Below are 21,153 nucleotides of genomic sequence, written 5' to 3' on the forward strand. Positions count from 1 at the left end.
GTCATACCTCACGGGTTCCAAATTTATTTTGAGTGAGAATCATATCGTTCTCATTGTGGGATTAAAATTTGTCGGTGGAGGATTATTTCTCTCTTTCTGCTTTTGTTAATTTGAGATTTTGAGCTACTTTGGAATAAAGAAACCAATTGCTATACCATGTGATAGTTTTCAGTTTGGAATTTGGAATGGGACACAGCCTTCACGTTCATAGTAGCTTGTTCCTACACAAAAGAAGAAAAAACAAGAGTCAAGTTCCACTTCACATATACCTATCAATACAAGTTTAATTCAGCTATTACACTTTTTCAGTTCTTTTTTTTTGTTTATTCATGCGCAATAGTGCTAAGATCCAAATAATTAAAATTGGTTTCAACCAAACAAACAAAGAAAGCTTGAGGAGCATTCATGAGCATTGTCGGCAGAAGACAGAACGGTACATAATGTTATTTGACTTTAAAGCCAGTAAGTTTTTGAGACGACCCACAAAATTTTTTACAAACAAAACGTTACAAATCAATGATTCCTCAGCTCTATGGGAAAAGGGAAAATATATTTTAATTGACACTTAAGTTATAATATACTGTGTATATCTACATATATGATTTTTATACTAGATTATACATGATGGTTTGTAATTGTTCTAATACTTCAAATCTATTCAAACATTTGGGAACATGTCCAAATCAAATTTTTAGTCATTTTTATAATTAATTTTTATGTAAACCAGTCATACGAAACACTTAAGACCTGACTAGTGTAACAACAATGGTTACAGACGTTTACGGATTTGGATGGTTACAATTTTTTAAGATTTCTGTACAAATGGTATAACAGTTCGAAATTTCTGCGTTTGTTGGATATTTTTGAGTGATTAACTATAAATGCAATAGTGGTTAAATAATAAATTAAAAATATTTACATTTTATATCAGTTATGCCCTTAATAATCTTTTAAACCGTAACTACCCATGTCCGCATTTGAAATAGTTTGTTTCGTTTTCCAATTATATTGGGCCCAAGTTAAGAAGACCCAAATATGTACACAGAAATATTCTAAGAAATCTTTCCATTAGCCCAACGCAGCACAAATAATTAGAAAACATAATCTTGCCGATCAAACCTACAAATAATGGCCACCCCGGTCCTATACCTGCACGTGTCAAGTGCGAAAAAGTGTTTTAAGGGATCATTTCCTCCTTCACCGCGACGGCCAACAACGATTAGATTTTGAGAATTTATAACAACGTTAGATTTCTGCAATAAAGGTTTGGTATCTCTCTACACAAATGTGCCTTTTTAGCTTGCAAACCAGAAAACTAAAAGAAAACTATGACAAGTAAATGAGTTCTTCTATTTTGCATCATAGTAAAAGTGTATACTAATTTTTATGTTATTATACTATGTAGTATGCTTCGTGTTTTAATAATTCTACTTTGAACCACATGTTTGACCGTTGCTAAAAAAAATTGGTAGTTCGTTTTGTGTTGGTTTTTGTTTAAAGTTCTTGGTCTACGTGTCTTTCTTATGATGAATCGAAAGTATGCTTGTTCGTCATTACCGTTTAAATTTCGTTTTTGCAACTCCAAAAATGTACTACTCCCTTATTTTTATAACATATGATGTTTTAGTTTAGTGCTCAAAAATTAAAAAATATATATTCTTCTAAAAATCATTTTTAAATATATAATTTTAAAATCATTCAACCAGTTATAAAAAATACCGTAAAATTTTATTGGTTGAATAATTTTTAATAAAATTAAAAATAACCTTAAAATCTCTAAACATTATATACTTTAAAATAACATAAACTTTTTAAAACATTGATTTGAAACGGAAAAAGTAAAATTTTGAATAATATATACAACATAGTACAGTTTCAGCCTTCTATATTTTTTTCACAATAAGCTATAGAAGTTCATGTAATAAATGAAGAATACGGCATAAAAGACGACAAAACAAATGACAGCCCAAAAACAAGGAAGTCGGTAAAAATAACATTCCTTAAAACAAGGATTCGCTCAGGGTCCCTTATTGGTCCTACCCGCTAACTCAATCCCCTACATACATGCATACTATAGAGGATGCTTCTGTTCATATACATAGACGCTCACATATAATATAGATATGACTTACATTTATTTATTATACAAACAGATATACACAATATATATTTTGGTGTAAATGTATCACTCTATAACCAAATCATATATAGGCACTGGAGTGCAAAATATAATTATCTGAAAACCTCTCTCTCTCAGACGATGCCTGAGAGGTAAAAAGAATATAGTTATCTGAAATTTTTTTTGTCAACAATCACTCCTGGCTTTTCATTGTTTATACGTGAAAGTATGTCATCTATAGCATTATGCACAAAAGATATAACCATACTAATGGAATTTGTACTTAAGAGAATATATCTAGGCAGATGGATGGTGGAATTTGTAGTTAAGAGAATATATCTAGGCAGATGGATAGTTTGCGTTGAGATGGTGAGAGACATGACAAATAGGCCCATGAACCTTTGCGGTGAAAATGGGGAACACGACAATACAAGCGATTGCATCCACATCCAAATTCTATGCTATATTATACATGGATAATGGCACCCAGTTAATAGGAAAATGTGTTCTTCTAGGTTCAAATATTTAGGTTCATTTGTTCTTTGAGTCATTTTTTCTTTTGATTCTTTTTTTGCTAACACCAAACGGTAATTCTGTTATTCAAACTATATGTAATTATATGTGGTATGAATAACCAAATTGAAATAAAATAACCAACAAAACATAATTTTTTATAGACAAAAATTGAGCATTCTGTTATACTCAATTTTTTTTTGAGATTTTGAAAACGTCTATTTAGTGTTGTTATTCATTGAGCTATGTCGCTAAATTTTTTCATGTTCTTGAATTGTGAATCATCTTTGTAAGTTCTTGACTATCCCTTTTAAAGTGTCGACATATGAGTACTAAAGCATACAATTCACCTCATCCTATGGTGTTTGATTCATAGAAGTTGTAGTTCCCGATATACATCTTTCCAAACTAACTAGAACACTATAATATGAATAATGAATCTTAACGACAATAACCATCTTTCCAAATCAAACCACAACCACTTAGATGAATATTTACGCAAAGAACCATAAACCATACATATGTTCTGAAAGCTTACATAACTTACCTATATTGAAATATTTAGCTATATATTTTACATTCATTTTCTCACTCTTTTTAAATGCCTCATTAATTATTTTGCTATAATATTTCGACAACATTTATTTACATATTAACTATTTAATTTAGCATGTTTGTTCTATTTGTAACAAGAACTTAAAATGATTAACAAATACTCCATTTGTTTCTTAATGTTACATATTCTAATTTTTTCACACATTTTAATAAAACACAATAAATTTGCAAAAAAAAATTGTGTTTATCTTTGTTCCATAATTTTAAGCCAATAAAAATTCAGTAAGCGCAATTAAGTTTTTTGAAATTTGTAATTAGTTAATAAAACATGTCTTGAAAATATAAAAAATAGATCTTTTTAAAACAAATTTTTTTTTCTAAAATATGTAATATTAAAAAACAGAGGGAGTAGTTCTTTTTATTTGTTTACACAATCAATTAGCCGTAGACATTCGTATATCCATTCAAATACAAGTTGTTTTTTTCGGTATCTGTTTTCTAGGTTTTAAAGTTAAGTTATATTCGGGTATTATAAATTTTCGGGTGAGTTTTGAGTCATGTCCTCTAAAGTCCGGATGAATTCAGTTTTGATATAAAAAAACCTAAAAATATCTAAAAACTAATGTATCTAAAATATTTTCGGATAGTGTTACCAAAAGTAATCATATTATCCGATTTAATTCGGATTCATTATAATGTATAGGAACCTAAAATGTTTAAATACTTATACAATTAATTATATGATGACAAATATAAAATATATTACACTAACCATAAAAAAGCAAAATATCAATCTCTAGTGTATGTTTGTCTCTTTTGTTTTAATAATATATATATGTATGTTTTGCCATAATAATGTATGCATGTTTCTTTTTATTTTAGTAATATATGTTTATTTCTTTTCTTAAATAAAAGTTGAAGTCAAGCTTGCATTTCTTATGTTCATGCATATTGAATAATATGAATGTTCTATAAACCATTCACCAGTATTTGATTTAGAAGATTTTTATTTCATTAATAATTACAAGTTTTTTGTATTTATTATTTAAAATAAAAAATAAAATAAGAACAAATAAAACATATTTTTTAAGTTTTCCATTTTATTTTTTAAAACTTATAATTGATTATTTGTATCATAAGAAAAATATTAAAAATAAAAATATGAAATAAAATGATTGTATATGACATTTATTATTATTAAACAGAAATGTTGACAAAAAATTGAATATGTATTAAACTAATAGGTGAAAAAGAAAAATGTAAAATAAATTATTGGATAATCTACATTATAGTACATAAACTAAGTTATTGAGAAAAGTTTAAATTTGCATATTTTCTCGATTTCGGAGAAGTTAAAAGTATAATTTTTTTAAATTGATTATTATATGTAAATTTAAAATTATTTTTTGGCTAGAAATATCCTAAAGTTTTACCGCAAACATTTTTGATTTTTTCAATTATATATTTATTTGATAAATTAAGATAAATACCAAAGAGTTTTAGTTGATAAATGATAACACCACATCACCATTTTTTTACCGTCTCTGTTTACAATGTTATCCATTTTCTCCCAAACCGCTCAAAGAATCATGGAAATACCAATCAGACCATCCATCATCCATTGTAATGACATCCTCAACAAGGGCAAAAGGGACAAATCGTGAGTATACAGTAAACTATAGCCATCAGATTAAAGAACCTTGACTTTAGTTATCAAAAAAATAAAATAAATGAAAATAAATAATAATAAAAATTTCTGTAGAATAAAACAAAACTGAAAACTCCACTTTTTGCACTTCCTCCCCCTTGCAAACAAAATAAAGAGAGAGAGAGAGAGGGTACGATCACTGAGGAAGATCAAACGCCCATCACTATAAACGTACATCACCGGAAACACCAGTTCCTTAAAACTCTTCACTTTCCTTCCCTTTAAAAACCGCCATGTCTCAAACCGGTTACCCTGGACACCTTAACCCAACAGCTCCGATGTTCTTACCGGCGAACCTAAACCCAGTTCCTTTCTTTATCCCGACAAGAATCTACCTCCCTCTTCCTCCTCATCCCCCTCCTCCTCCGCCGCCGCCTTACCCTCGTTTCTTCTCTTGTTTCGCCGGACCTCTCCCTCCCGCTCCTCCTCCTCACCTTCCCCCGTCGTTGTCTATACCGACCAGAACCCTAGTGCTGCTACCAGTCCCCGCTGACGTCAGCGAGTCATCGATTCGTCGGGACCTGGAGGTGTTCGGCGAGGTGCGCGGAGTCCAAATGGAGAGAGCGCACGAAGGTATCGTGATCGTTCACTTCTACGATCTGAGACACTCGCGAACAGCGCTTAGGGAGATACGCGAGCGCCACATGCATCAACAACAGGTGCGTTTCGGACGTGGATACACGGCGGCGCGTGGGCTCGTCTCGGGAAGAACCGTGTGGGCCCATTTCGTGTTTCCTCATTTCAGGGCGGTTCCCGAGGGGAACAACCAAGGGTCGCTTGTGATTATGAACTTGGAACCCACCGTCTCTTCCGCAGCTCTCCGTCAGATTTTCGAGGCTTATGGTAAAAGACAAAGCTCCTGTCGTGTTTGAGTGTTGTGTAATAGAAAATACAATTCTTTTTTATTCGTTGATTACATTACATCTATTCTCGCAGGGCAAGTGAAGGAGCTGAGAGATACGCCGTTTAAAAGAGAACAGAGATTCGTTGAGTTTTACGACGTCAGAGACGCGGCATTAGCTCGCCGGGAGATGGACGGAAAAGCTATCGACGGGAAACCGATCATCGTCCAGTTTAGCCGTCCCGGTGGGTTTAACAAAAAGCTCATCCTCGCCTCACGCTTCAACAAAAGCTTCCTTTCCAACATTCACCATCCACCGCCGCCGCCTCCGCCTCAGCCGCATTTCCGTCGTCAAGTTCCAACTCCGGCGAGTCAGTTAAGAAGACGAGGTCCGGTTAAGGGAAAACCGGTCAAACCCAACTTCTCTTCCGGTGATAATGGACTGTACGAGCAAAACAAGAAGCGGTCTAAGATGCATACGACGAAGAAGAATAGTATCGTCGATGGTCGCTTCACCATACACGAAGACGCCATTGCGGAGTCTAGAGACGGTCGTACCACCGTGATGATAAAAAACATCCCGAACAAGTACACGTAAGCGTATAATATGCGTCCTTTTTTCATGTATACTTTGTGATAGCGATGGGCATGTGCTCGGACAATAGTGTCCAAAAACGAGGATATGCTTTGTTTCTGTTTTTATGTGGTGCTTTGACGAAAGTCAACATGACCCTCCGGATATAGTCTTGATCTTATGTGCATGTGTTTCTATTTTTGTATACTCAGGGCCCATGGAGATTTCTATTATCATCGATTAGTCAAATTTTTTTTTTTATTATGATTGTTTCCTGTGTGCAGCCAGAAGCTGCTTTTGGATATGCTGGACGCACATTGCAATGACTGTAACGAAGAGATCGTCAGCGAAGGGAACCAGACGCCCATGTCGTCTTATGACTTTGTCTACCTCCCAATTGACTTCGGGTAATAATAATTAAACTTAGTTTTATTTGATTAAAAGAGTAAATTAGCGGCTAATTACATTTTTGTTGATTATTAGCAACAAATGCAATATGGGATATGGGTTTGTGAACATGACAACACCTGAAGCTGTGTGGAGACTTTACAAGGCCTTCCACAATAATCACTGGAGACTCTTCCAGTCGAGTAAGATCTGTGAGGTCACTTATGCTCGAGTCCAGGTACCAAAAAAGGCGTTAGTCTTTGTTAAATTACATTAGAGTTATAATTAAATATATGTTGTGTTTTTTTTTCTTTTGTCATATGGGGAAGGGTCTCGAGTCGTTGAAGGAACACTTTAAGCACTTGAAGCTACCATGCGTAGAAATGGAGTACAAGCCGGTGATTTTCTCGCCGGCGCGTGACGGGCGGTTGATGACGAAGCCTATCGCCATTGTTGTTGACCTCGGGACCAGACCAGTGGAAGATAGCTGTCCCTCTCGTGCCGAAACTGTCACATCTTGTTCGTTTTCGATTGAGAGAAGTGATGGTTGGCTTGGGGAGAGAACCGAGGACGGCGGCGTTTCGGATGACGAAGGCGAAACAGTAGTGAAGATTTAATGATGGTTTCGGCTTTTAGGCGGCGATCTATAAATATGTAGCTGTATGGATGTCTTTTCATCTCCTCTCTCTCTCTCTCTCCACTTTTCTTTTGTCTTTCTTTTGGATGTTTTATGTGTAAACTTCGTTTAGAGTATTGACATATGCCTATCAAGGTTTAACAAAATATCGATTATGTTATTATAATTTAGTATTGTAATTAAATTATTAATATAAAAACACTTAATTATAAGAAGATAAGGCCTTTTTCTTAATTGAAATGTAAGGCCATTTTCATCCAGTCTTAGTATTATTCTAATTAAATTATAAATATAGAAAACCTTAATTCAGTATTACTTTAAATTATAAATATAAAATTTGTAAAAGTGATGAGAGATGAAAGAAAGTGAGACTTATTTTTTTTGTCATATGAGATTTGTCCTTTAGTTATCAATTTTTTTAAAAAATAATTACAGTATTATAGTATATCATTATTATATTATTAGAAATTTTGGCTAAACACTATATGAATGATACTCTATTTAGTTAATTGTTTTCAAATATGTTAAAAAAAACTGTTTTAAAAATGACAATCTTCCTTCTTTTTTTTATTCATTTAAATATTTTAATGTTGAAAAACCAAGAACGATTCTACATATTCTCATGCTATTATATGTTTTTCCTTGAAGTGTATGGCAACTTTCTTAGAAGAGAAGATTTAACATTTCGACCAAAAAACAATTCTGAGAAGTATAATTGAGGTTGTGTCATGCAAGAAGGAACCCTTGTCGTCTAAAATAAGGTTGTGCAAAAGTAAACTCATTTTCTAGAGATTTTTCTGTCTTTCTTGATCTCTCGACTGTATACAAACTATATTTATGGGTTTGAAGTTGTTTAACGAAAAAAGCTGGTTACCCACATAATCATATTAGCGTTACCCACATAATCATATTAGCTTTAGTGCTCGTTTATAAATACACTTTTTCCTATAAATGGGACTCTACATAAGTTATATACGCACGCATTAATACCTGCATCAATCGAAAACGTACAGTCACTTTTCTCGTTTTATCTTTCTGTTCATATATCTTGTCACTTGCCTTTTTCAATCTTTATTAATTATTAAGGAAATGATGTTTGCGTATTTAATTCATTTTTGTATGATCTCTAGTCAATAAATTAATTGCTTAATATTTTTCAATTTCTTGTTAGAAATTTAAAACACTGCATTCAATTTCTTGGTTTGGATTTATTCTGGTTTTGAGATTTTAGTGTTAGATATTCAAGACATTTCCAATGATTGTCATAATTGTTTTTTTGAAAATGAGTTTGAGTTTTGCTTTAATGATTGCGTTTATTTCCCCTATAAAATAAAACATTTCAAATAGTATATTTTATTATTAATACTTATTATTAATCTTAATAATGTTATGTATTCTTAAAACTTAAGTATAATTTTACCCAACTATAATTTTTATTTTAACTAAATATTTATTTTATACATAAATTTAGTTTCTAAAAAATAGGCAATGATTTATGAATTTATAATGTATTAATGAAAGAATTCATTAATTTCTGTAAAAAAATAAAATACAAATATTTAAGTTTTTGGATATAAAATAAAATTATATAAGAATTTAAGAATGAATTTTTTAATAAAAAATTTAATAGTAAAAATGAGATTGTTAATAGTATTATCTCAATTTTGAGAAGATATTATTCATATCCTCATGTTTTTTTTCAAAATGATGCATCATTAGACAAAGTTCCCCTAATATTTGATGTATTTCTTTAAAACCATGCACCATTGGATATGGTTTTAAACACCATTTGAGCTTCTGCGCATTGGTTCCCTGTTTTCTTTATCGCTTTGTAAGTTGGTTACATTCAAATTAATGAGAACTTTTTCTTCAAATTTTTTAAAATTTTAACTTTTGCTTACTGTCACTGTTATAACGCTTCGGCGTCTCTCGATATGACGAGGGTAGCATGTCATTGTGGGAGTTTGGAGGCAGCGATGCCCTAGCAGTCGGAGATGGATTAAGAGTCGTTTAAACATCATAAGGTCATTTACTAATGATGTCTTCTGTGTTATCACAAAAGAAGACCCTGGCAAATGCCACTGACACAGGTAAAACCACGAAGAAAATACTAAAAATCAAAAACTGAAAACCCCCTTTCTGTTCAATTCTTTATTCCAGTTGAAACTTGACGCATCGAGTTATTTGGAAATATTCTAACAGTGACGGTAAGAAAAATAATGTACTTAGTTAGCCAAACCGAATCAGAAACTGGATCTGATATCTGTAACCTTCTTAGACTTGTGCAAGAACACAGAATCCATGATACAATGTCGTGGACAGACAAAAGTAGAGCAAGATGCCTGGTACTTGTGCACTAGTATTTCATTAGGTTGAGAAGAACAACAAAGAGGAAGTTATTATTCATGATCATCCCACATTCAAAAGCATATATGGTACTGTCGTTTTATGCAAACTCCATTTTGGTCCATAACGGTGAAAAAATAATGTCATGAGACAAGTTTGATAAGAGCCAAAAACATGACTGAAGAAGAAGAAGAAGAAGGATGATCAGGCAAGAGGATCCTCCTCTCTAGCTTTCCGCAGCAGCTCTGCTCTAACCCGCTTAACCTCCGCTTCCTTCTCCATTCTCTCTTGCTGCACATGAACAGTTTTTAAAAAAAAAATGTTATCAGCTCATTTATCACTACTACATCAAATGCAAATCAGTGAGAGCTTAGCTCCTAATCTCAGATCCCTAATCAATACTCGAACAAGTGCAAATCAGAAAAGAGGTTAGCTTCTAATCAAGGAGCAATCACCACCAATCTCTACCCAACTCACATCTCCATGAGCTGTTTTAATAATATTTCTCCTCCTCCACTACTTAATCAAGCGCAAACCCAAACACAAAGTTAAGCTTAGCTTAGCTTCCATTTCATTACATTGTTACACGATGGACTGCCAAAGTCTTAATCTTGATGTCAGAAGAAGCGTAAGCGCCACATATATTCTTCTTTCTACATAATCCGACACTCCCTAATGTCATATAATCGATCAAAATACAATAAACTCTGAGGATAATTAAATAAAATTGGATAGCATAGGGCTTGATCTCAATCCCAAATAATTCGATTTTCGATGAGATTCATACAGTTGACGACCAAAGGTTTGAACTTTCAGGAGGAGGAGAGAGAGAGAGGAAGAGGAAGAAACCTTCTCGTCTTGATGAAGAGCGATCCAGACATGAACTTTGTCCATAGATTGCCAGAAGGCGAAAGCAGCCAATGTCATCCCAAAGTATGTCAACACCTTCACCATTTCTCTTGCGCTGTTTTGTTTTTCGATTGAGAAGAAAGATTAGCAGATCGGCCCTGGACTGGATGTTGTAAATTGGAGACTTTGTTCTAGTGCGGAAAGATACACCTAATTACTGTGTAACTATCGTATATTGGATCTTCTTTAATCCCTCAAAATGCCACGTGTCGTTAAGATCAGATAGATTTATCATTTTCTCTATTTTTTTTTTCCGTCCCCACAGAACATTTTCTAGACGTAGAAACAAAAAAAGAAAGGAGAAAGTTTCCTCGTCATTTGAGTTCCCCTGTCAACTACGTAAAATCTTAGGCAATCTGCACCTCCAAGAAAACCATCTTCAAGACAGTGGGACCTAAATTAGGATTAAAAAGATCGAATAATGTATACATAAAAGTTCAAGCAACTACTCAGTCCGTCAAGCGTATATACAGCTAAATCATCAAATTCTCTAGGAGTTATCAGTGAATAAAGCGACATGGATCAAATTTATTGCATCACATATCAACACTAGTCTACAATTGTTGATATGAAATGCTAATAAAAAAACCTAGAAGCTAATTTAAAGTGAAAAATCCGATATATACAAAATCATTAAATGAAAAAAAAAACCATCAAAAAGCTTACCTTGATCAAAATCAGACATAACATACAGAAGAAGAGTATTAGGAAGAGATTCTCCGGGGGAAGATCGAAGAAAACATTACCACAGCGTGGCCGCCTATTACAAGCACATTGCCTAGCAGCAGTGGGAGTATTATTCTGAGCTTGATTTGCGATCCTATTTCCACTGCTTCCAGAAGGGTCAGCGTTAGGCCTTCGAACAGGAAAAGGACCCGGATTAATTAGGGTTAGGCTGTCGAACAGGTGAAGGTACCGGTCTGCTAGAATAAGGGTACTGATTGTTAGGACTAGTTGTCTCATTGGAAACAAGTTGTGAGCTTCCGCTTTGTGTGAGAGGGCTTCCTCCAGCTCATGGGCTTGTCCAAAGCCATACTGTCCTTGCAGCATGAACTAGCAGCGCTGACCCTTCTTGAGGTTGTGCAAATATAATATTGTAACGTCTCACCCTTAATTGCTGAAGAGCATTGGAAAAGTCTATATCTCCTGAGATCAGCATAAAAGTTGCGGGTGCAGGAATGTCCACTGCCCTCAACAACATGTCCACTAAAATCTTCTTATCACTCGCTTCTTTGACTCCTGGAAGAACATCCACACACATCAAACAAACATAAAAAGGAAGGGCTATGGTCAATCAAAATGGAACCAAAACACCCTCAACGGATTAAATTCAGAATTAAAATCTGAATAACCATCGTGAGGCATGCGTCAAGGAATAATTTAGGAGAATATATGATTGAGTTAAGATAAAAATAAACATTTGTGTATATTTTCTTAATTATAATGAAATACTTAGATTTCCCATTATCATATATGTACAAGTTAGACTTATTAGAGACTTTGTATAATTAACTAGTGAATGAATTGGAGACAAGTTATTATAGTACTGAGGTTTTCATCAAACATACCACAATAATTAACATGATTCAAACACAGCAGATCAAGATACATAAATAGCATTAAACATAAGAAACAGAAAATCTTGTTTAAGTTGAGGGTTTTAAATGAATATTACCGGCTGGGACATGGTTAAGCGCAATTCAGGTGGAGTAAAGGGCATGCTGGATTGTCAGAGGGATACGACTCACATCCCCATATGCGTAGATTGAGATTGGACCACAGTAGTTCATCTTCTCAAGCGCCGAACCAATATTCTGAGCTATTCCATAAGCATCGAAACCCCTTGGGATTTGACAACTCTCTATGTCCCACCACACTGACGTTTTGGCCGTCATGTACGGAGCCTCAGCCATCTCCACCGTTCCCAAATATCTTTCCCCCACCGTATTCATCGCAGATGATCGCCAAAGGAACCTCTCTATGCGAATTAAGGACTTTGGTAGACAATAGCAAACCTTTTATCGAAGGAATCTCCGAGCTGATGGCTTTTACAATTTTAGTGAGCGTGTGCAGTGATTTTTTATGGTATTATATTATTTACTTAATAGAGAATAAACAACTTGATAGAAAAGCACTAATTAACATATCATTGTTGTCGAATATCTTAGTGGGTGCTTTGAGTAGTTTAGTAGAACAGTTGTACTTTTATTCTTAAAGATGACTAGATGAGATATTTTTCGCACAAATTTCCAATTTATAGTTTACTTAATTGATTGATTGTGGGCTTCATATGTTGTTTTAAAGGTATTAGGAAAAATGCATAACACTAATGTAGTCGTCACCTTTTCAGTGACAATGTACTTTTCTAGGATATGGTAAATGACTATCATCTTATGTACTATTGAAGGTCGAGAATTCTCTAGTGCAAGAAAGTAAATATATATTTATTTCTAATCTTATGGCGTTAAGCTAATGAGATTAGTATAATTTGGATGACAAGACATATTAAAACATGATATAGCTATCTTATTTTCTTGACCAAAGATTGATACGATTCCAGATCTTCTTGGCGCCTTGGAATGTCTAAGAGAATCACTTGTATGTATCTTTAAGTGGAAACTTATTTGATAAGTTTCTAATGAACGAATCTCTTGATATGACCGAAGTGGCTGGTGGCTCGTTTCATTGGGATAAATATGAACTGGGGTAGAACGCCAAGAAAGAATTGCACAGATAGATGCTGAAGAACCGCTGCGCACATGCGCTCATGGTTTCTAAGGTTTAGGAGGCTTCATTTAATTGTATGAAATTTGTTTCCCCTTCAATTCACTTAATGGTGATACAAGTAAACCCTAAACTTAGATTGAATTTAGTCCTCCCCCAAGTCTAACCAAACCATCTGCTGCTTCAACCACAAACGTTGCAACTCAGATCGCATTAACAGAATTTCAGAAGTTTACCCGGCAGTATCTCATTTATAACACAAACGTTTTGTACTTTGCAGGGTTTATCTACTGAAATCATTCTGGTGGTCATGCGTTTACGGGAGGCTGAGGACTCGTCTTGGGATGATACTTTCCCCATTCGTGAAAAGGTTTACGTTATCGGTTATGATAATGGCACGGTTTTTGACCCTCCACACGGAGTGAATTTATGCTAGATATTATTGCTTCATACATATAACACAATTGCTTATCTCTTAACCTATCCTTCTATTTTTTTTTTCATTGATATATCTTTATCTGGCTCGCAAAATGTTCTAGTATTTATGAGTTTTGCAGATATAAGCACAGGATTATCAACAATTAACTGCAACTAATAATCATATATGGAATGAGCTCGGATTTCAAATCATGAGTTAGGTATCCAAAGTTAGCTAAGGACATGTATACCAAGAAATTTCTCGAATGCTATAACTAACTACTGTAAGTTGAGTTGGCTGGTAATACAATTCAGTTTGAGTCTCAAATACTATACTATATATATGACGTATAAAGCATGAGTTTGTATTCTAATATAGCAATGTATAATCTTTCAAGCGAGTGCATTCCAAAATTTTAGACTAGCTTTTGCACTTACTTATTGACAACGAGTAAGATTTTTTCTTTTCTATCAATTAGTTATATTTATCATGTAGTAGTTACACTTCTTCTAGAATGATTAATCTAATTGATTTGACATCATCATGTGTTGCCTTATCAACAAAGAGAGAAGAAATTGTTGGCGAGCTTTTGGCAAGTTAATATCCATTTTGTTCTCTCGTCATTATTAAAATACATCTGACGTTGTCGAAATTTTGTGGCAAATCTTGTGGTATACCTAACCTCATCAGATTTCACTATCTCTTAACACTTACACTAATTTTGAGACAGAACTCAAACACGTACATGTCCGTAGAAAATGTGTAGTGTTTGTGTAAAGTTATTCTTTAAGAAACGATGCTCAAATAACGAAGAGCAAGGAATCATAATTGAATGGGTTGTATTATTAGAGTAGAATATACGTATAATGCTAATTAGTACAAACCCATAAACGTCCGTGTTAGGATAAACCCAAGAACTGCAACAAATTGAAAATGAAAGTTTCAAAAAAAAAAAAAATTGAAAATGAATTTATAATAACATTTTTTCATAAAGGTTAATAAACACAATTCAAATATTCAAATAATTATATGATTTAATTATTTTTGGGAGTGCTTATCTAAACCATTCAAATCTTGACTAAACCATTCAAAGCTTATATATAGATATGTTGAAATTTATTTTTTAAATTGGAAAGAAAAGATTTTTTATGTCTAGGTCAATTATTTTTCTGAGTCAAAGCTGGTAAAAGTATGAATGACAACTGTTAGATACAGTTAATAAAATGAAATAAATCTACGGGATTTTATGGCTAAAATTTGTAAGGTGGAGATGAATCAAACATGATCTAAAGGCCCTTATTCGTTTTTAGACATCAACACATCTTGCTGAAATCCTTATAAATAGAGACACTCTCATTATATTCTTCTTCACTTCCAAATATCAAAGGATCATTGTATTCGGCTACTTCAACCATATTTTGTCAGTAATTTTCTTTTCTGTTTCTTGTTCTACTTTCCTCTCTTTTTTCTTGTTTTTTTTTGAAGCACTTATCGTTCTTAGTTCTTGCAATTCAAAAGTACGTGTTAATTTATTGTTTTGCTATTCTTACTTAATATTTAGTTGGCGTTGAACTTCTTTCATAAGCATGTTTTTGTTTATTAGATTGAGACTTAATTATTCTTTCTCTTATTTTTTGTGTGTGTTTTGTTGATACAGAGTGTAATTAGTATTATATACTTATATATACACATATTTTTGTTGATTATGATGTAATGATCTATTTTAGTTATATCCCTGGTTAATTTGTTATAATAACTTTGATTAAAAAATTATTCTGGCTGTATGTGCTGTTACGTTGTTTTAAATTTTATAATCTTCAAATCTGAAAATAAGAAGGTGAAAAGAAACTATTTTTATTACAGCGACTTCACTACAATTCAGATCTGAATAAATCGTTATGTGCTTTAATAAATAGCAAACATCGATCTCACTTTTTCTGTTTTTCTTTTACCCTACTTATCATTTCTAATCATTTTTTATCCGTGACTATAAAGCATACGAAGAAAATAATAAAGTATTCATTATGTGGCAACCCTAGGGTTTAAGCAAAAAAATTTAAAGCATATAAATTTGGGTTAATGAATACTCTACTACATCACTGCATATAGGTTTTCATCAAGTTCTATCTACTCTTTGTTTTTCTTTCTATCTACTCTTTGTTTATATATATATATATTTCTTTGTAAAGTTGAGGGGATGAGGAAAAAAATGTTTTCATGAATGCTTTTTATCATTTCCTGTCTTAATAGATAAAATTTGAGAAATGTCGGTGTCTTTATCGTAATATAATTAAAAGTATATATGCGTAATTATAATTTGAAGGGTCGATAAACCATATTAAAAAAAAAGTTTTGCGCTTTAGAGGATTAATATATATTTTGTGGAAGTATATGTATATATTATTATATCTTACGAAAGCGAATTAGTGAACTGTTAATTCATATGATAGTCTTGCGTATATATAAGTTGCACAAAAAAAAGTCTTAGGTATATAGACAACCTTTGACAAGGTTCTCAAGCTTCGTAAAACGCGACATAGTCTTGCTTATTTTGTTTTTTTTTCTGTTTTAAAAAAATTATTACATATGATAGTCTTTAATAGATTTTTTTTTTGTTTAATTCTTGCTATGTTTTATATTAGATTGATGGTTATTAACTTTATATTATTCTTCTTTTTTATCCACAGCGACAAGATTTTCTTTTTGCATTCGACATGAGTCCAACTAAGACTAACGGGCTTAGAAGTTGGAGTGTTGAATCTGACGATGATAACAATCCCATTGAAAATATATCATCACCACCAACTTCTCTAATGGTCTCACCGTTTCGATTCTTTGATGATGAAACCTACTACACAACACCATATCTTCCTTCAACAGTCTCATCCTTTCAAACCATTATCGATGAAGCCATCTTCGATGAAACCTACAACCCAACAACATTTTATCCTCTAATAGACTCACCGTTTCAAACCCTTGATGATCAAACCTTCAACATAACATATCCCTCTACTCTAGAGGTCGGACCTCTTCAAACTGTTGATGATGAAAACCGTAACACAAAACCACCTCCTCCTCTAGATGTCCCACCCCTTCCAACCATTAATGGCGAAACCCACAAAACAGAACCACCTCTTCCTACCCTGGAGATCACCTTACCTCAAACTGTTGATAATAATATTAACAACACCCCTCCTCCTACTCTAGAAGTCCCACCCCTTCCAACCATTGATGGTGAACCCCACAAAGCAGAACCACCTCTTCCTACTCTGGAGATCACCTTGCTTCAAACTGTTGATAATAATATTAACAACACCCCTTCTCCTACTCTAGAAGTCCCACCCCTTCCAACCATTGATGCTGAAGCCCACAAAATAGAACCACCTCTTCCTACTCTGGAGATCACCTTGCCTCAAACTGTTGATAATAATATTAACAACACCCCTCCTCCTACTCTAGAAGTCCCACCCCTTCCAACCATTGATGCTGAAGCCTACAAAACAGAACCAGCTCTTCCTACTCTGGAGATCACCTTGCCTCAAACTGTTGATAATAATATTAACAACACCCCTCTTCCTCCTCTAGAAGTCCCACCCCTTCCAACCATTGATGGTGAACCCCACATAATAGAACCACCTCTTCCTACTCTGGAGATCACCTTGCTTCAAACTGTTGATAATAATATTAACAACACCCCTCCTACTCTAGAAGTCCCACCCCTTCCAACCATTGATGCTGAAGCCCACAAAACAGAACCACCTCTTCCTACTCTGGAGATCACCTTGCTTCAAACTGTTGATAATAATATTAACAACACACCTCCTCCTCCTCCAGTGGTCTCATCGCTTCAAGCCATTGTACCATATGAAACCAACAAAGACTCCATTGCTGCTACTGATGGTCCTAGTTCTGGTGCAATCAAAAGAAAACGTGGTCGGCCAAGGGGTTCAAAGAACTCTACGATGGCCATACAAAAGCCGAAACCTTATGATTCCAACAGCAAAGTGGTTACGTCTTGCCCAAGTTTCGACTCGGGGATAAGCGAAGCAGAGAGAGAAACAGGAAACAAAGAAGTAGCTGATTCAGTTCTGATGCGGTTTGATGCGGTGAGGCGTCGGCTATGCCAGCTAAAGTGCTTTAAAGGTATATTTACAATCAGGAGTGGTCCTGGACATAGCCAAATGAAATATTTGTTGAGAATCCTCAATTTCTTTTTAAAAATTTTATATAGAAAAATGTCTCAAATTAGTATATTTGTTTATAAAAAAATCTTACTAAATTCTTTATGACTTCCATAATTTCAGGACCCCTACTTCCAACCGCTCTCGCTAACTGTAAGAATTTGGGTGTTAAGACTAATGCGAAGAAAAGAATCGGCTCGATTCCTGGAGTAAATGTGGGTGACATATTTTACTATTGGGGAGAGATGTCCTTAGTTGGGCTACACATGCTGATGGTTGCTGGTATTGACTATCTAACTATCAAAGACGGTGCAACAGAAGGTCCTCTAGCTACAAGTGTGGTAACTTCAGGACGCTACGATGACGAAACAGAAGACACTCAAACTTTAATTTATATTGGACATGGTCGTAAAACTCGTGATCAGGAACTTCGAGGAGGAAACTCTGCGTTGAAGGAAAGTAAACTGAAAGGAAATGAAGTTAGAGTGATAAGAGGTGAAGAAGATCCCAACAACAAGGGTAGAAAGATTTACATCTATGATGGCCTTTACATTGTGTCAGATTCATGGGCAGCTGAAGGAAAATCCGGGTTCAAAGAGTTCAAGTTCAAATTGCTGAGAAAGCCAGACCAACCTGCTGGTTATGCAAATTGGAAGTCATCTAAAAACTGGAGTAAGTGTACGGATAATTCAAGAAAAGGTTTGATACTTCAAGATCTTTCATATGGAGCCGAGACTTTACCAGTCCCATTGGTGAATGAAATTGATGAGAATGACAAGGAGATGCCTCAAGATTTCAGCTACGTCAACTCTTCGACTTGTCCAAGTATGACGATCGTTCAGAACTATCAATATACCGCATGCATCGATTGTCATCAAGTTCAGTTATGCGAAGATCCAACGTGCATTTGTGTCCAAAGGAACGGTGGCGACTTGCCATACCATAACCGTATTCTAGTTTGTCGTAAGCCAATGGTTTATGAATGTGGCGACATGTGTCCTTGTCCTCCCGACTGCCACAACAGAGTGACTCAAACTGGTTTGAAAATTCGCGTTGAAGTGTTTAAGACGGAGAAATACGGTTGGGGGTTACGTTCGTTGGAGCCGATTCGAGCAGGGACTTTCATTTGTCAGTTGATTGGTATGGCTAAGAGAATACATGACTTAGACGAGCATGACGAATATGTGTTTGATTCTTCTCGCGTTTACAACCAGTTCAAGTGGAACTACGAGCCGGAGCTCGTGGGTGAAGATTGTTGGGACCAAGTCCCTGAAGCTTACAAGCTTCGATGGCGAATGGTTGTCAGCTCGAAAGCGTATGGAAATGTCAGCCGGTTCATGAACCATAGCTGTTATCCGAATGTTATGTGGCAGCCTGTTGAATATGAAGATTCTCGTCAACCGTGTGTTCGCATTGCGTTTTTTGCGATGAAACATATACCTCCACTGACGGAGCTGAGATATGATTATGGAATGTCTTGTAGAACTGAAGAGGTTGGAGAAGATGGGAAGACAATTTTCAAAGGCAAGAAGATTTGTCATTGTGGTTCAGTCAAGTGTCAAGGCTCTTTTGGATGATTTGGAACTTTTTTTTATATCTTGTTTTTTTTGTTTCTGTTGTTTCTTTTAGCTTTCATGTTATGGTTATTGTGGGTTTCTAGAAATTTTAAGCAATAATATTGCCATCAATAAAACTGTTTAAAGTTTCTAAACAATGATTCAACTTATACTTTCAACTTCTTTTTTTTTTAAAAGAATTCATATTCTACTTGTATTATTTTTTCATTATTTATCTCCTATTATATATCATGAAAATTCTCATATTATATAATAGATTGTCAAAGTTTATCAAGTTAAAATTTTTATTATATATTATCTTTTTGGTTTTATTATCAGTTAAACGTAGGTCCATATCAGACCTAATTAAGTCAAGATAAGTACATATATAATACTGCTTAGTTAAATATAAAAGAGAACAAAATGATCAAAAACCCAACATATACCAATAAATTTACTAAAATAGAACAAACAACTAACCTATTGTTCATTTCCCATAAACCAATATTAATTTGACAGTAGTATAATATTTTTTAAACAAAGTATTATAATATTTTGTTATAATTCGATAAGGCCTTTTAGTTATTTTTGTTTGTAAATAAAAAAAATTACTAACCACAGTGAAAGACCTTTGTCTGGGGCCACATATGGAACCCTAGTTCATTTTTACCCTCTCTTTTTTGTTCGTAACTTATTTCTTAGGTTGCTTTAATGGCCATGAGTTTTTATAAAGGGAAATAATTCTGGATATAGAATTGTACCAATTGTTTTGATAAACTGACAATGTTGATTAAACTCTAAAACTTATCATGTTCATACTCAGTGACTTCGTTAAGTGAAAGGTGTTCAGCATTGTGGTCCTTATTTGGTGTAGATTCACCTACAAAACTTGTTAATTCTATTAATCGTTTTTGTAGAACTTTGCAGATTGTAATGGATGAAAATCAGCGCCCCAATGGAATCCCAGTTACTCGGTTTACCGTTTACTCTCTCCTGTCAATATATGCTCAAAGTGATGATGAAAAACTCGCATTTGATTACAACTCTGGAAACACCAGTATTCTAGTAAGTGGTTATGTATATAGCTTTCACGTGGTGCAGTTGAAGATTTTTTTTTAATCTCGGTTAAACAATTAAGTAATACTGATTTGGTTCCACCAGGGCAATCGGTACACCTCGGCTGTCAGGGTACTAAGATAGCTACGCAGGTAAAGTTGAGTGTTATCATCAGCTGTACTTACTGAAGTTTGTGGCGTTACTTAGAAGGACGGAACATAAGAGTTGCTTGCATTATGCTCAGTGTTGCTTTTATTCAGCAGAAACCTGTAGAATTAACATTGATCTCGTTAAACCTTTTTAGTGTGATTTTTAATCCAAATTTAGTGAAACTATATTTCTAACTTTTATGTCAACAAATGTCAGAGAATCTAAGTGAAGAAAAAAATGGTTGTTAGAGGAGGGCGATAGGTTTATGGAATATTTTGATTTGCTAAACAAGGGAAGATTTTGTGAATATTTTCAACGAAAGATTTTCTTGAGCTTTGTCAACAAATCTTGCAAAATGCATATTCTACCGATCTTATAGACAATATGAAAATATAGATTCTAGATTTTGTGATTGGTAGATTAAAGGGATGATGCTAGAATTGTAAAGTAACCGTAGATAGATTGACAAGCTAGAAGCG

General features: G+C 34.1%; 3 protein-coding genes and 1 pseudogene across 3 annotated transcripts; 2 read left to right on the forward strand and 2 right to left on the reverse strand.

The window, feature by feature from the left end:
* The first annotated feature begins 31 nt into the window (after nucleotides 1–31).
* Nucleotides 32–7,459, forward strand: LOC125576289 (protein terminal ear1-like). The gene is made up of 5 exons (XM_048736006.1): nucleotides 32–5,738; nucleotides 5,832–6,330; nucleotides 6,595–6,717; nucleotides 6,794–6,935; nucleotides 7,027–7,459. Exons 1-5 carry the CDS (start codon nucleotides 5,129–5,131, stop codon nucleotides 7,312–7,314), a joined length of 1,662 nt encoding a protein of 553 aa, XP_048591963.1. The 5' UTR covers nucleotides 32–5,128; the 3' UTR covers nucleotides 7,315–7,459.
* A 2,255-nt stretch (nucleotides 7,460–9,714) lies between these two features.
* Nucleotides 9,715–10,739, reverse strand: LOC106353974. The gene is made up of 2 exons (XM_022704149.2): nucleotides 10,530–10,739; nucleotides 9,715–9,971 (listed from the first exon to the last, which is right to left on the reverse strand). Exons 1-2 carry the CDS (start codon nucleotides 10,632–10,634, stop codon nucleotides 9,885–9,887), a joined length of 192 nt encoding a protein of 63 aa, XP_022559870.1. The 5' UTR covers nucleotides 10,635–10,739; the 3' UTR covers nucleotides 9,715–9,884.
* LOC125576290 lies at nucleotides 10,539–15,328 on the reverse strand (annotated as a pseudogene).
* Nucleotides 15,329–15,509: 181 nt separating this feature from the next.
* LOC106355919 (histone-lysine N-methyltransferase, H3 lysine-9 specific SUVH7-like) lies at nucleotides 15,510–20,867 on the forward strand. The gene is made up of 3 exons (XM_048736007.1): nucleotides 15,510–17,024; nucleotides 17,133–17,874; nucleotides 18,036–20,867. Exons 1-3 carry the CDS (start codon nucleotides 16,446–16,448, stop codon nucleotides 19,487–19,489), a joined length of 2,775 nt encoding a protein of 924 aa, XP_048591964.1. The 5' UTR covers nucleotides 15,510–16,445; the 3' UTR covers nucleotides 19,490–20,867.
* Nucleotides 20,868–21,153: the final 286 nt, after the last annotated feature.

The sequence above is a fragment of the Brassica napus genome, chromosome A7, assembly GCF_020379485.1.
Source record: "Brassica napus cultivar Da-Ae chromosome A7, Da-Ae, whole genome shotgun sequence".
Lineage (NCBI taxonomy): Eukaryota > Viridiplantae > Streptophyta > Magnoliopsida > Brassicales > Brassicaceae > Brassica > Brassica napus.